The sequence below is a fragment of the Cinclus cinclus genome, chromosome 4, assembly GCF_963662255.1.
Source record: "Cinclus cinclus chromosome 4, bCinCin1.1, whole genome shotgun sequence".
Taxonomy (NCBI): domain Eukaryota; kingdom Metazoa; phylum Chordata; class Aves; order Passeriformes; family Cinclidae; genus Cinclus; species Cinclus cinclus.
In genome coordinates, this window is record NC_085049.1 from 47,666,127 (window position 1) to 47,677,481 (window position 11,355).

Genomic DNA, 11,355 nt, shown 5'->3' on the forward strand with positions numbered 1-11,355 from the left:
GGAAAGAGTATCAGGGAAACGTGGCTTAGTAGGACAGGAAATACTAACAATCTGTGATAAAAATGAAAAAAGCAGCCAGTACACATTTAACTCAGCTGGAGGCACAGCTCTATGACTGGATGCAAATAACAGCAGCCTCCGAAGAAAGAAAAAAAAAAAAAGAAATAGCTTTTCCAATTCAAGGCTGACTTTTACAAGAACAACCATTTTGCATGTGTTCATCTGCGTACAAGAAAAAGCCCTTAAGCAAAGTCATCTGCGTATTGCAGTTGCTGCTGGCACAGGAAAGGACACAGAGTTTTCAACTCCACAGACAGTTGAAGGAGCTGCTGTGAAAGCCCACAAAGATAGACTCACAGAGCCCCATCACGGTCCAGCAGCAAGTTAGGATAAGTGGGTTGGCTACTACAGCTTTATCCACCAGTCATTTTTGGTTTTTTTCTGCTAGAAAAACAAAATTGGGATAAGTGTCTGACTGAAAGGATTTCTCTCAAAGCTCCTTCTTGCTGAGTGAAATGGTTAAATGACAGCAGAATAGTAGGGAGAAGAAAATTATTACCTCCTCCCCCCATTTTCCTTGGTGTGTTTTAGTCAAAACAGGTATCAGGCTGGAAAAGCTCCGTTAACAGTGGATTCATATCTAAAGAGTCCTTTCAAGTTATTATGGGGCTGATAACCTCTCTTTGTCCTTGTAACCCACAGTAAATAGAGGATCTCAATCACTCAGGAAATAGGGAACAATTTGCAGATCCCTTTGTTCCTAGTACGCTGTTTGCACAATGCCTAGTGCTGAGAATAGCCAGAAGCTGATTTAATAATCTGAAGTCATCCAAGACCCTGCTAAATCCCAAGTGAAGCCCAAATGTTTCTGCCTTACTCTTGTCTCCAAGGAGCAAGTAACTGCAACATGATGAATCTTTAAGGCTGGAACTTAAATGGCAAAGCAGCCACTCATTTAGGTCTCCATCCAAGGAGCCATGGCACTGGCAGGGGTATTGGACACTGCGTGTGCAGGTGATTGTAAGGAAGGTTTCTACCAAGCACAGAAAATGGAGCAGGCTCTGCTGGAGAGGCAGCACTTCTCACACAGGGACAGGGACCCTGGCTATGGATCGTACACTGCTCTCTGGCACCCAAGGCATGACCTTGGGCAGGCAGCATGGGCTCTCTGGTCCCGAGTTTCCTCTTCTCTAAAATAGATATGATATACAAGTGGGCTGAGAGCCTTGCAGAGAGGTGCTATCTGTGGCACAGAGAATTATCATCCCAGGTCCAGGTCCAAAGCACACAGCAACATGGAGAGCCATTCCCTCAAGGGACCCTGGCTCTGGCACCCAACCCAAGAACAGGCCAGATGCGCTCTCCGAGCTGCAGGTTCGCTGCTGTATTTCCACCTCTGTAAATGGCAGTAAGTGCAAGAGATACTAAAAGCTGAGCCTCAAAATCTGACAACAATTACCAATAATGAAATAATCTCCTCCTACCTGGTATATGACCCAGCTTTTGAGCCTCCTGTGAGTTACAATCGAAGCCATATGTACAGTCATAAATATCAGAAATATTTACAAAACACAGACAAGATCTTAAAAACAAAAGCAGCGATTTCTTCATCTCACTGGAAGCCTTACAAAACATGGAGTAAATTGTCTCAATTGAAATATTCTGCTGACCACAGAGGGCTGTATGCTTCATTGTAATGGTTAGTCATTCTATACATATTTACTGGCTCAGTTAATCTACTATGGCTGCTCACAAACTATTGCAAGGCAAAGATTAGGAAGCAGGGTCATTAGAAATTTTGTTTATGAAAAATCCACTGTGGTCATAGCATAATACAACACAAAAGGCAAATCAAACCCCCATCTGAAAAATCATTTCCCCTGCACTGGTGGCTGGCATAGCCAGAGACATCTAGGTGAAGATCAGGAAAGTCTGTAAAAGTGGTTCGTTTAAAGTTCCTGTGATGAGTCTGTACTGGGACACATGCTTTGATGATTTTTCCAAAAGCCTAAACAAAACCAAAAAAGCCCCAGGCACTTAAGCACAGAAACCTCACCTCTGGCTTTTCCTATAAGTCTCCTAAGGAAAAGTTGTAGGTTCTGCAATCCAACCAGGCGGTTGAGTCAGATCACAGATCACGAGCTTCATGCAGATGCCAGCTGGTAGTACAGCCTCATTTCCCAGTACTTCATTCAGGAGCTGATGTCCCTTTCCTTGTAAATTCAGTGCACACCATTAGGCCAAGGCTCCACAAGTAATCAAGCCCCATGCTGAGGTCCCATGCAACTCCCAGGTCCTTGGAGTGCCAGGACGCCTTGAGGATGTTAAGCTCTTAGCAGGCCAAAAGGCACCTCTGCTCTGCTCATCTTCAGCACAGAAGACACAAAGCAACACTGTGAGAAGTGCATACCAGGACCCTTACCTTACACATCAAAAATCCCACACTGGAAAGACAGAAAAAAATATATAACAAACAAGCATGGTACTGCTTATAACATTTTTTTTAAAAGCTTATTTCAAATTTATGAAAGACCTAAGTTGAAAGTTGTTACAATGGTTGATTTTATTTTAAAAAAAATTATGGATAGGTGTGGAAAGTAATTTGGCACTTTCCAAAAAGGACTGAGATGTTCCTTCTAGAAACAAGCAATCAGAGGAGTAAAGGCTTTCATTTAATTCTGGTTTGGGTTCAATTACAAAGAAAATTGTTCCGTTTCAGCTGTGCTGTGAATTCAGTGAAATTGCATTCTGGTCTAGATTTCATTTGGGGGAAGGGGAACACACACATTTAGATTGGTCTTCTTTTGTATTATGTTTTGCTCAAAAAGTTATAGGCATTATTTCATCTTCCTCCCCGTGTCATTTAATTGGGAAATATGAAAGACCAGAATGTCAGTGTTACCCTAACCACACACCATCAATACTGGCACAGATCATGGGCAAAGGTCTTCCTTCTGGGGGGTTTCATTCCTGGGTTTTCTAAATCAAAAGAGAAGCAGCCATCATTTGTGAAAAAGGTCAACATCTGTCCCAGTCTGGAAAAATTCTGGATAATTTCAGTGAACTTTGAATAAGATCCAGATTTTTCTCTCTGTATTCCACATTGTAATTCAGGTGAGAGAAAACTTAAGAGAAAACACTAGTAAGACAATATTCCCCTTTAGGAAAATAATGCAGCTATTTCTAGGACCATCTCACATGTACTATAAAAAGTTAAAGCAGAGAAGAACTTTTGTAAAGATACCGCCATTGATGGAACAGAAACAACCACAAATTATAAAACTCTTGTTCTAGTATATTTATGTCCTTACAGAGACACTTACCACTGTTATTAAAAGATTATAAGGGATACCTTTAATAGTTGTAAACAACAGGGGGTCCTTGAATAGACAATAGATGCTTAACTGAATTTTCAAAGCTGAACACCAGCACTTGTGAGAGGTCAGATCTTTAAGCTATAATTTGCAAATCAGTACTAGGTTCAAATGCCTATATTTTGGGTGTTTACTATTGAAAAGAGAACTCTACAGCAAAAGCCTTTTTGTGGAATGTTACTGACATCTCCCCAGTGAAGGCAAACAGCACCAACGTGTCTAGGTCAATGCACACTTTGTCACTGAAAGTAATACACCTTCAGGAGATGCTTGAAAATGAATACCTGCTGCAATACAAATACATATCAGGGAAGTTCAAGACATCTGAGCAGTTGCAGCTCTACAGAGAGCCCAAAGCAGCACATTTTTCTTGTCACACCTCACTTCTTTTCCCATGAAGCTAGAAAAGAACAGGTTGGAGTTTATGCCAGATGGTGAAAGTGTTTTGGTTTTTTTTCTGGATTAAATTTCAGGTTACATGAAATTCAATCATGGTGTTTAAGATATATGGAAAAAGAGAAACAAGACACATTTAATGCTTCAGTTTAGACTCCTAATGTCACACAGAGCAAGGCATTTACAGGTAACAGTGATGAGCCTAAATTCTGTGTCCCAAAGACCTGCTGTACATGAATTATGACAGTATTACAGAAAGCAGCTACACTTGGTGTTGGTACTCGCATATCATGCACTGCAAGAAGTAAAAGTGAGGACTCTGAGTCTCACAACTGTGCTATATATAAAGATTAATTGGAGCATCTGAGTGGTTCTTCAGAGAGTATCTACCCAGGTTAAAAGTGTTCCTCTTAGGCTCTTACATTGAGCTTAAGACATAGGAAAAGCTTAGACCAGGCTTTAATCATCACAAATAGCCCATCAAACAACCATTCTTCCAACATATTGAGAGCTCTTTCAATAGATACCTCTTTATTTGAAATGGAATGTATCTTGAAAAATATGAAAAATAAATCACATCTCTCAGAAATCATTTATGAGTCATATTTACACAATTTTTTTGACAACACTGGTATTTCTGCTTACGAGAGGATATGCTAGAAAACATTTTGTACATCACTGCAGGTATAATTCAGAAGCTGGCATTTGAATAGCATGAACCTTAAAAAAGAGGAATTACTTCAGGATGTCACAGAAAGAACATCCACTTGATCTTCCTTTTGCCCCAGTTCCTAACTTGTCTTGGTCACCACAGCTTGCTGAATCTGCCCCTTGATTACTTTTTTTTTTTAATTATGAGTAATTTTGACCTCTTTATGAACAGACTGTCCCCACTTTTGCTATCTATACCAAGAATTTGTCTCTATGTGTTTTACCAGTATTTTTGTTTATTCTCTAATGAATTTACTTCAGCCATGTGCTGTCAAGACTTCTTTTCTTTTTCTTTTTTTTTTTTGGAAGAGGAAGGACAACTTCATTTATTTACCTGCAAAGCTCCAATAAGATGGAGCGTGATGTGCTGAACCTATTTTCATAGCCATTGCTTACAAAGCAATAATAGACAGTATTAAATACAGACATTCAAATTAAGACTATGCAGTAATAGAGGGGCAAGATGAAGAAAAAAAAAAAAAACAGAAGTACCCTTCATAACATCAATTTCTTGGTCTAAAATTACTATCAGTCAAGGGAAAAAAAAAAAACACAAAGCAAAAAAAAAAAAAATCCCCAAAACCCAAAAAAATCCACACATTGTGGAATTCAGAGCGTGAGAAAGTTGTCAAACTGTCCCCATCAGATAATTTAGCCTTATTTATACTGACAGAACTTGAGCTACACAGTCCAACTGTCCCCAGGGGACCACAGCCAATTTGTTCCCATTCAATTTCCAAGAGACAGTTGGGAGAAACAATTTTGATCCTTACACCCATCCCACCCACTCAGGCTGGAGGTATCAAGGTAGATTTTGTGATGTGACCACCTCTCACACTAGGAGGCTGGCTGACACCAAAGTTTTTAAACAGGTAACACAGCAGGCAATGAAGAGCAACAAAAGTTTGTTGAATTGCATTAGTCCAAAAGGTTTTCAGATCATCCTTCAGACCTGCTTAAAACAAGAAACATAGTAGTGGGGTATTGACCTTGAACCAGTGAAAAAGAACAGCAATTCAAAATGAGAGTAGTTTCCACATACCTTCATGTCAATTTTCTCACTAAAATTATCATCTTTAGCTTTCAAAGTACAAGTACTTCCAGAAGAATGGTAAAATTTCATCTTTAGACTACATCAACAGACTTCTGTGGCATTCTGTGACTTGCATCCACTGAGGACAAGAATAACTCCTCTCAGAGAAATACCTGTGTCTCCGATCAAACAGGAATTAATTCTCATCAGTTACATTTATCCTTCAGTAGGCTAAAATGCATTTTAGTAGGTGAGATCAGCAATACATCTGTATACCTGAAAAGGTGGATTAGTTTCTCAGTAACCTGTACTTAATCACTCTAAAGAGAAGAGCCAAATTACAAATTACAGTCTATTTTGTGAGTCTTTGACTAGCTCATTAGAGAATCCCCTTGCAGCTCTAACATCCAAGCGTTAGCAGAATGATAATGGCAGATGTACAGAAACGTGGAAATTGAGTATTACAACTGCCAAGCCAGCAAACCTAATCCTCAAAGATGTGGGGCACCTTCAATTTCAATTAATTGCAAAATAACAACCTTGTTAGGACAGCTGTAATCTACCGCCTCAAGTTCATCATGCAGCCTTGCCAAGGGCCAGGTTGCAAAGAAGTGCTCAAGAGTAACTACAGAGGGCTTTGATTCTGCACCATGACATGTCTTGCTTGTCTAGGTATATGACCCTGACACCTGGGGAAGGAACAAAAGACGAGGGCTAACACAGACCTCAACGCACTCCTTACAGGACGGAGCTTAATCTTAGAGTGCAGAGAAAGGGACCAACATAGACAGTAGCAAATTCTAATATCTTCCTTTGGGCAACACTTCAGCTTTTTGCTTCAAACACTTACAGAAATAAGCTTGCACCGAGAATGTAAGGCTCTTGCTATCAAGTTACACCTCATTTATACAAAAAGAAAAGCCTTGGATGTGTAGCTTTAGAAGACTTTGCCTATATTAAAGTAAATTTTAAAGGGGGCAAAAGCCATTTTCCTCACCACACTAGCTAAAATAAATATTTCCATGGCTTTGGCATTTTACCTTGGACCAGAGATAGCGGGCCACATTGCTCTGTCCCACTTGCAGCCTCCCCATTCCATTTAAACCAGAGAACCTGGGCAGTAGCAGCACCCAGCGTGAAGCCACCCATCATCAGAAGGGCCCTGTCCTAGAAAGCTCACTGCCCACACCCAACTCCCTCCTCTGCACTGGGCAAGGAGCTCCGACCTGCTCCTGCCACCATCGGCAGCCAAACTCCCACTGACTTTTAAGAGGCAGAGAAACACACACCAGCTGTGCAATTAGCCCGTTGTTTTACAACTTCATGGCTTCATCAACATTTTTAGAGGCAAGATGGCACGCCTCTCTCAACATCTGACAGTGCTGAACACCAAAATTAATCTAGTTCACCTCAGCTAGAGAGCAACTTTCAGCTTATGAAAACTGTGACCAAAATAATCCATTTGCACACTAAAACATACATACAATGGATTTTAAACTATGGACTGCTTTAATGCAAGACATTAAAAAACCGCCACGAAAATGCAACACAAACTGAGAGTCCAGATCACTTAAAAACTGAGCGTGCAGAGGGAGCCCTGAACTTGGACGCTAAGAAATATTCATGAATACTCCCTAGCTCTGGCCCACCAGCCTAGGAGCAAGCACACCACACCGACAGCTGGAACCCAACTTGGATTCCTGTATCACAAAAGAAGTTGGTCAGATTCTTTCCGCTCACACACTAAAACAAATTGTTTTTAATCTCTGAATGACAAGCAACGTTGCTTTTTTGAATAGCCAAACGTGAATAACTTTTTATAATCTTCCACCACATTTTATATATATATTTAAAAAAATCATTTAAGCCCCAGATTGTAATTGTTGTTCTCATTAAAGAAAATAAGTTTCATATGCAGTATGAGTTTCAGCCAAATTTTGAACACACATCACATTTTCCATGCTGGTGGAATATAGTGTATTTTGGGTAAAAAATTAATAACTTTTTTTTTTCAAATTGCACACAGTCAAAGTACCCAGAACTTTTCCGTTCTTTCAGGGAGCTAACATGCATATTGTCTTTCCCTTTACTTTTTTGCTACGGCCTACATTCAGAAATGTCTTGCGAATAAGCCCTAAGAAAAATTAAAAGGAAAACAAAACCAAAAGAACACAACCCTAATAAATAAAATAAAATACATTAAAATAAAGTTACAGTACATCATGTCTCCTAGAAGTCCCATGGCACCAAAGGATCCTTTCCAAGGTTCATAAATAATGGATTTGAAATGCTTCTCGGCACCGAGGGCGGCAAAGCAGCAGCAGCAGCAGCTGGCTGAGGTTCAGGCTATTGAGCCGCTTCTCTCCGGTGTACCCGCACCTCCGCCGTTTGCCCAGTTTCTGAGCCCCTGGCGCAGGTCCGCCACGAACGCGCTCTGTCCCTCCTCTCCGAAGCGCTCCGTGAACGTAACCTGCAGTGAGACAGAGAGCACAGAGGGCAGGCAGCCCGTCAGGCGGAGAGGCGGCGGCCGGGGCCGGCAGTCCCGCGGGTGCCGGTGCGGCGGGCGCGGTGCCGGTGCCGTACCTGCGCTAGGCGGAGTTGGAGGCGCCGCGGAGGCGCGGCCCGTGCGGTGCCGCCAGGTGCTGCTGCTTCTGCCGGGTGGAGCGCACGGCCAGGATGGCCTGGCGGTTCTTGTACTGCACCATCTGCAGCGTGATCGCCGCGTTCCAGCCCTGCTCCTGTGCGCACCGAAAGTCGATCTCCTTCCCCTCGGCCATCACCACCGTGAAGTACACGTACTTGCCCTTCCGCTCCACGCAGTCCACCGTCTTCATGTTGGAGAAGTGAAGCTCCTTGATCTTGGCCGCCGGCTCGGCCGGCGGCGCCGGCTGCTGCTGCTGCTGCGGCGGGGGATGCTTGGGCGGGATAAGGAGCAGCCCCTCCTCGGTGAGGATACAGCGCTTCTTCTTCCAGAGCTGCAGCAGCCCGTCGCTCCTCTTCTCCAGCATGCCCTCCTTCACCGCCTTACAGCCGCTCTCCAGCATCCTTCTGGCGGGGTTAGACGGCCGCCGCCCGCAGGGGCTGTGCTCGGGGTGCAGGCGGCACCAGCCGAGCACTCTCCGCCGGGCGCCGGCCCCGAGCCGGAGGGCCGGGAGCGCCCCGGCCCGCAGGAAGCGCAGCGGCTGCCGCCCGTGCCGCGGCGTGGCGAGCGCCGGACGCTGCCGGTGCGGGCGACCGGGGTTATCGGCGGGCTTTTCCCTCCCCTCCGCTTTTGAAGGCGTCTCTCCCAGCCCAGAGTGACACCCAGCGGAAACAGCGGCTCCTCCCGCCCGCCGGCCGCGGGGAAGCCCGGCGCGGTGAGAAGAGCGGAGCCGGGAGGCGCGGCGGGGCGGAGCGGGGGCTGCGCTCCCGGCCCGGCTCCCCGCCCCTCGACCAAGGCTACGGCACGGCGGGGCTGCGGGGGGAAGGGGTTCCCAGCGCTGGGCTAATACAGAGAGATTACAAGCATTGCGGCGAATCCCCAACAGCGCTCCTTTGCCTTCTTCGGGGTGTTACGGCCCTGTTCAGCTGAAACGTATTTTCCTCAGCCTGCCTCCTTGGGCAAGAGAAGTAAAGGACCCTCTTCTGCACGTCTTTGATTCGAGCCCAATAAAACGGGGCCAGTTTTCAGCGGGACACTGATATTTAAGCGATCATCGCTCCATTACAACAAAAGAAAACCTGAAAGAACCTGGTACAAGAGCTTGAGCCCTACGCTGGCCTGGAGAGAAGCCGCTTCAACTGCATATATAAAATAAATCTTTACTTTCTGCAACAGCTTGAGTAATGTCCAAAGAGAGACATCCGTACCATTTCCCTAAGGAAAACTGCAAAAGCAGACTGGGGGAAAAAAAAACCCAAACAAAACCAAACTGGCAAGCAGCTACCAGCGATTTCATCATTCTGCTTTGCAGCCGCACATTTGCTTATTGCTTAGATTCTCCCCCGAGGTTAGCTTTTGAAAAAAATTGAGTAGAAAAGTAAAGCGACCTAAGGCTAATATGAAACTATTTAATTCTTAATCCTCTGATCTATTAGATGCAAATCAAAATCCCACATAGCTGAATTTGGCTGACAATGCCAATGTAAACTGAATGCTGGCAGTTTCATACTATGTCTGAGAGCACAGTTTTTAAAAATACATTTATCATGGCCATAAAAACCCCTCCTCACATCAATCTTGGCAGCTAGGAAGCAGATCATGCGGGAGCATGTGCTATGTTCTAACAGATTAGAGAAAAAAAAATCAACAATAATGATAGCTTCAATGGAATACATCTCTGATAACATTTTAAAAAGGATTTCCTCTTATAAACTTTTCCTCTTGAAGTTCAAAGGTAATTTTGATAAACTGTTGAAGGGTAAACAATTTAAGGCAATAAAAGCAATTAAAATTTTGCTGATTTACCCTTCCTGAGGTAACTGGAAAACACTCAGTAACAATGACAACTTGACTAACCATAAATAAGACAAAAAAGGAAACCAATATCCTAAAACATCCATTTATATAAAGAACAGCCCCTTCTTAGAGCTGAATAAATATGCTGTAAGATACAGGTCATTCTCACAACCATTTTATGCCTATTTTAACAGAAGCACACACTAATTTTCCAAAGATCTGAACACCATTCACCAATTGCCTCCACCAGCAGTTCGCTGCCATGTGAACCTAAACTTCCTCACACAAATGTCTGCACCTCCAGTTGATTGTGCAAATACCAGGTGTCTCAAACACAGCTTGAGCAATATAAGAAAATCCTTGCCTTTTCACCTGTCTTTGCTCATGTGACACACAATTTTGCTAAAGCATACTTAAAATGCACTCACCTATACAGAGCATCTTAATAAAATACTGAGTTTATGTAAGGCACAGGACACTAGACTAAACCTACAGAAGACAAATTTCTACCAATTCACCTGTTCAGTTTTGGTAGCTGCTCCACTGCTGTCAGCGAGCAGCCATTTGATTCCAGTTAAATGCACTAATTAGTAGTGTGTAAAGATTTGAGTGTCACATGTTACATTTTAACAGCATTCAAAAAACTTCCCCCGCCCCACAACACTGCACTGTAACATTTATTAAAGACATTAACACACAACCTGTAGCCGTATAATTTAATGTGAACTTTTTCTCTTGTTCTCAGTACTGACAGTACTCTGCAGTGAATCAAATGAAAAAATGGGGACTAGTGTGGAAGGCCAAATATTTCCATCAAACATACAGGAGAAAGAGACTAAATTCCTTCTACCTCACCCTTCCATGACAAAGCACTCACTGAATGTCAGAGTTTTAACCCATTTTTCCAAACACTGATGAACATACTCTGCTAATATAAAGACGCACAGCACTCTTTATTCCTGGTGAAATTCACCTAAGTATGTGGTCAGAAGCAAACATGCAAAACATCCATTTAAGTTTGTATTCTATAAGCCAACAAACATTAACAGCCATTTAAAACACACTATGTTTGACCTACAAGAACAGATCAGTCAAAAGTTACAAGACTAGTGCAAGATGAAATACTGACAGTACCACGATAAAAGAACAAAATATGGCACAGAACTTGCCAGTAAAGGATAGCAAACTTCGTTTTCCTAGATGCAAGTCAAAACTGAACTTTTGTAAATGTTTCTTACTCTACTATTTTGAAAAACCACATTCAACACAGGCACACAACAATATCCCACTGCGATTTTACTTTACTTTTCTTGAAATACATATTTAAACCACTGCATTTATAGTAAATGCTTCACATGTGCTACCATTATTGAAGTCTCAGTAAATACGAGGCAGGTTCTGCA

General features: G+C 42.9%; 1 protein-coding gene across 1 annotated transcript; it reads right to left on the bottom strand.

Annotated features, from left to right (window-relative positions):
• Positions 1-7,638: 7,638 nt before the first annotated feature.
• Positions 7,639-8,558, bottom strand: PHLDA1 (pleckstrin homology like domain family A member 1). The gene is made up of 2 exons (XM_062491214.1): positions 8,098-8,558; positions 7,639-7,984 (listed from the first exon to the last, which is right to left on the bottom strand). Exon 1 carries the CDS (start codon positions 8,556-8,558, stop codon positions 8,103-8,105), a length of 456 nt encoding a protein of 151 aa, XP_062347198.1. The 3' UTR covers positions 7,639-7,984; positions 8,098-8,102.
• Positions 8,559-11,355: the final 2,797 nt, after the last annotated feature.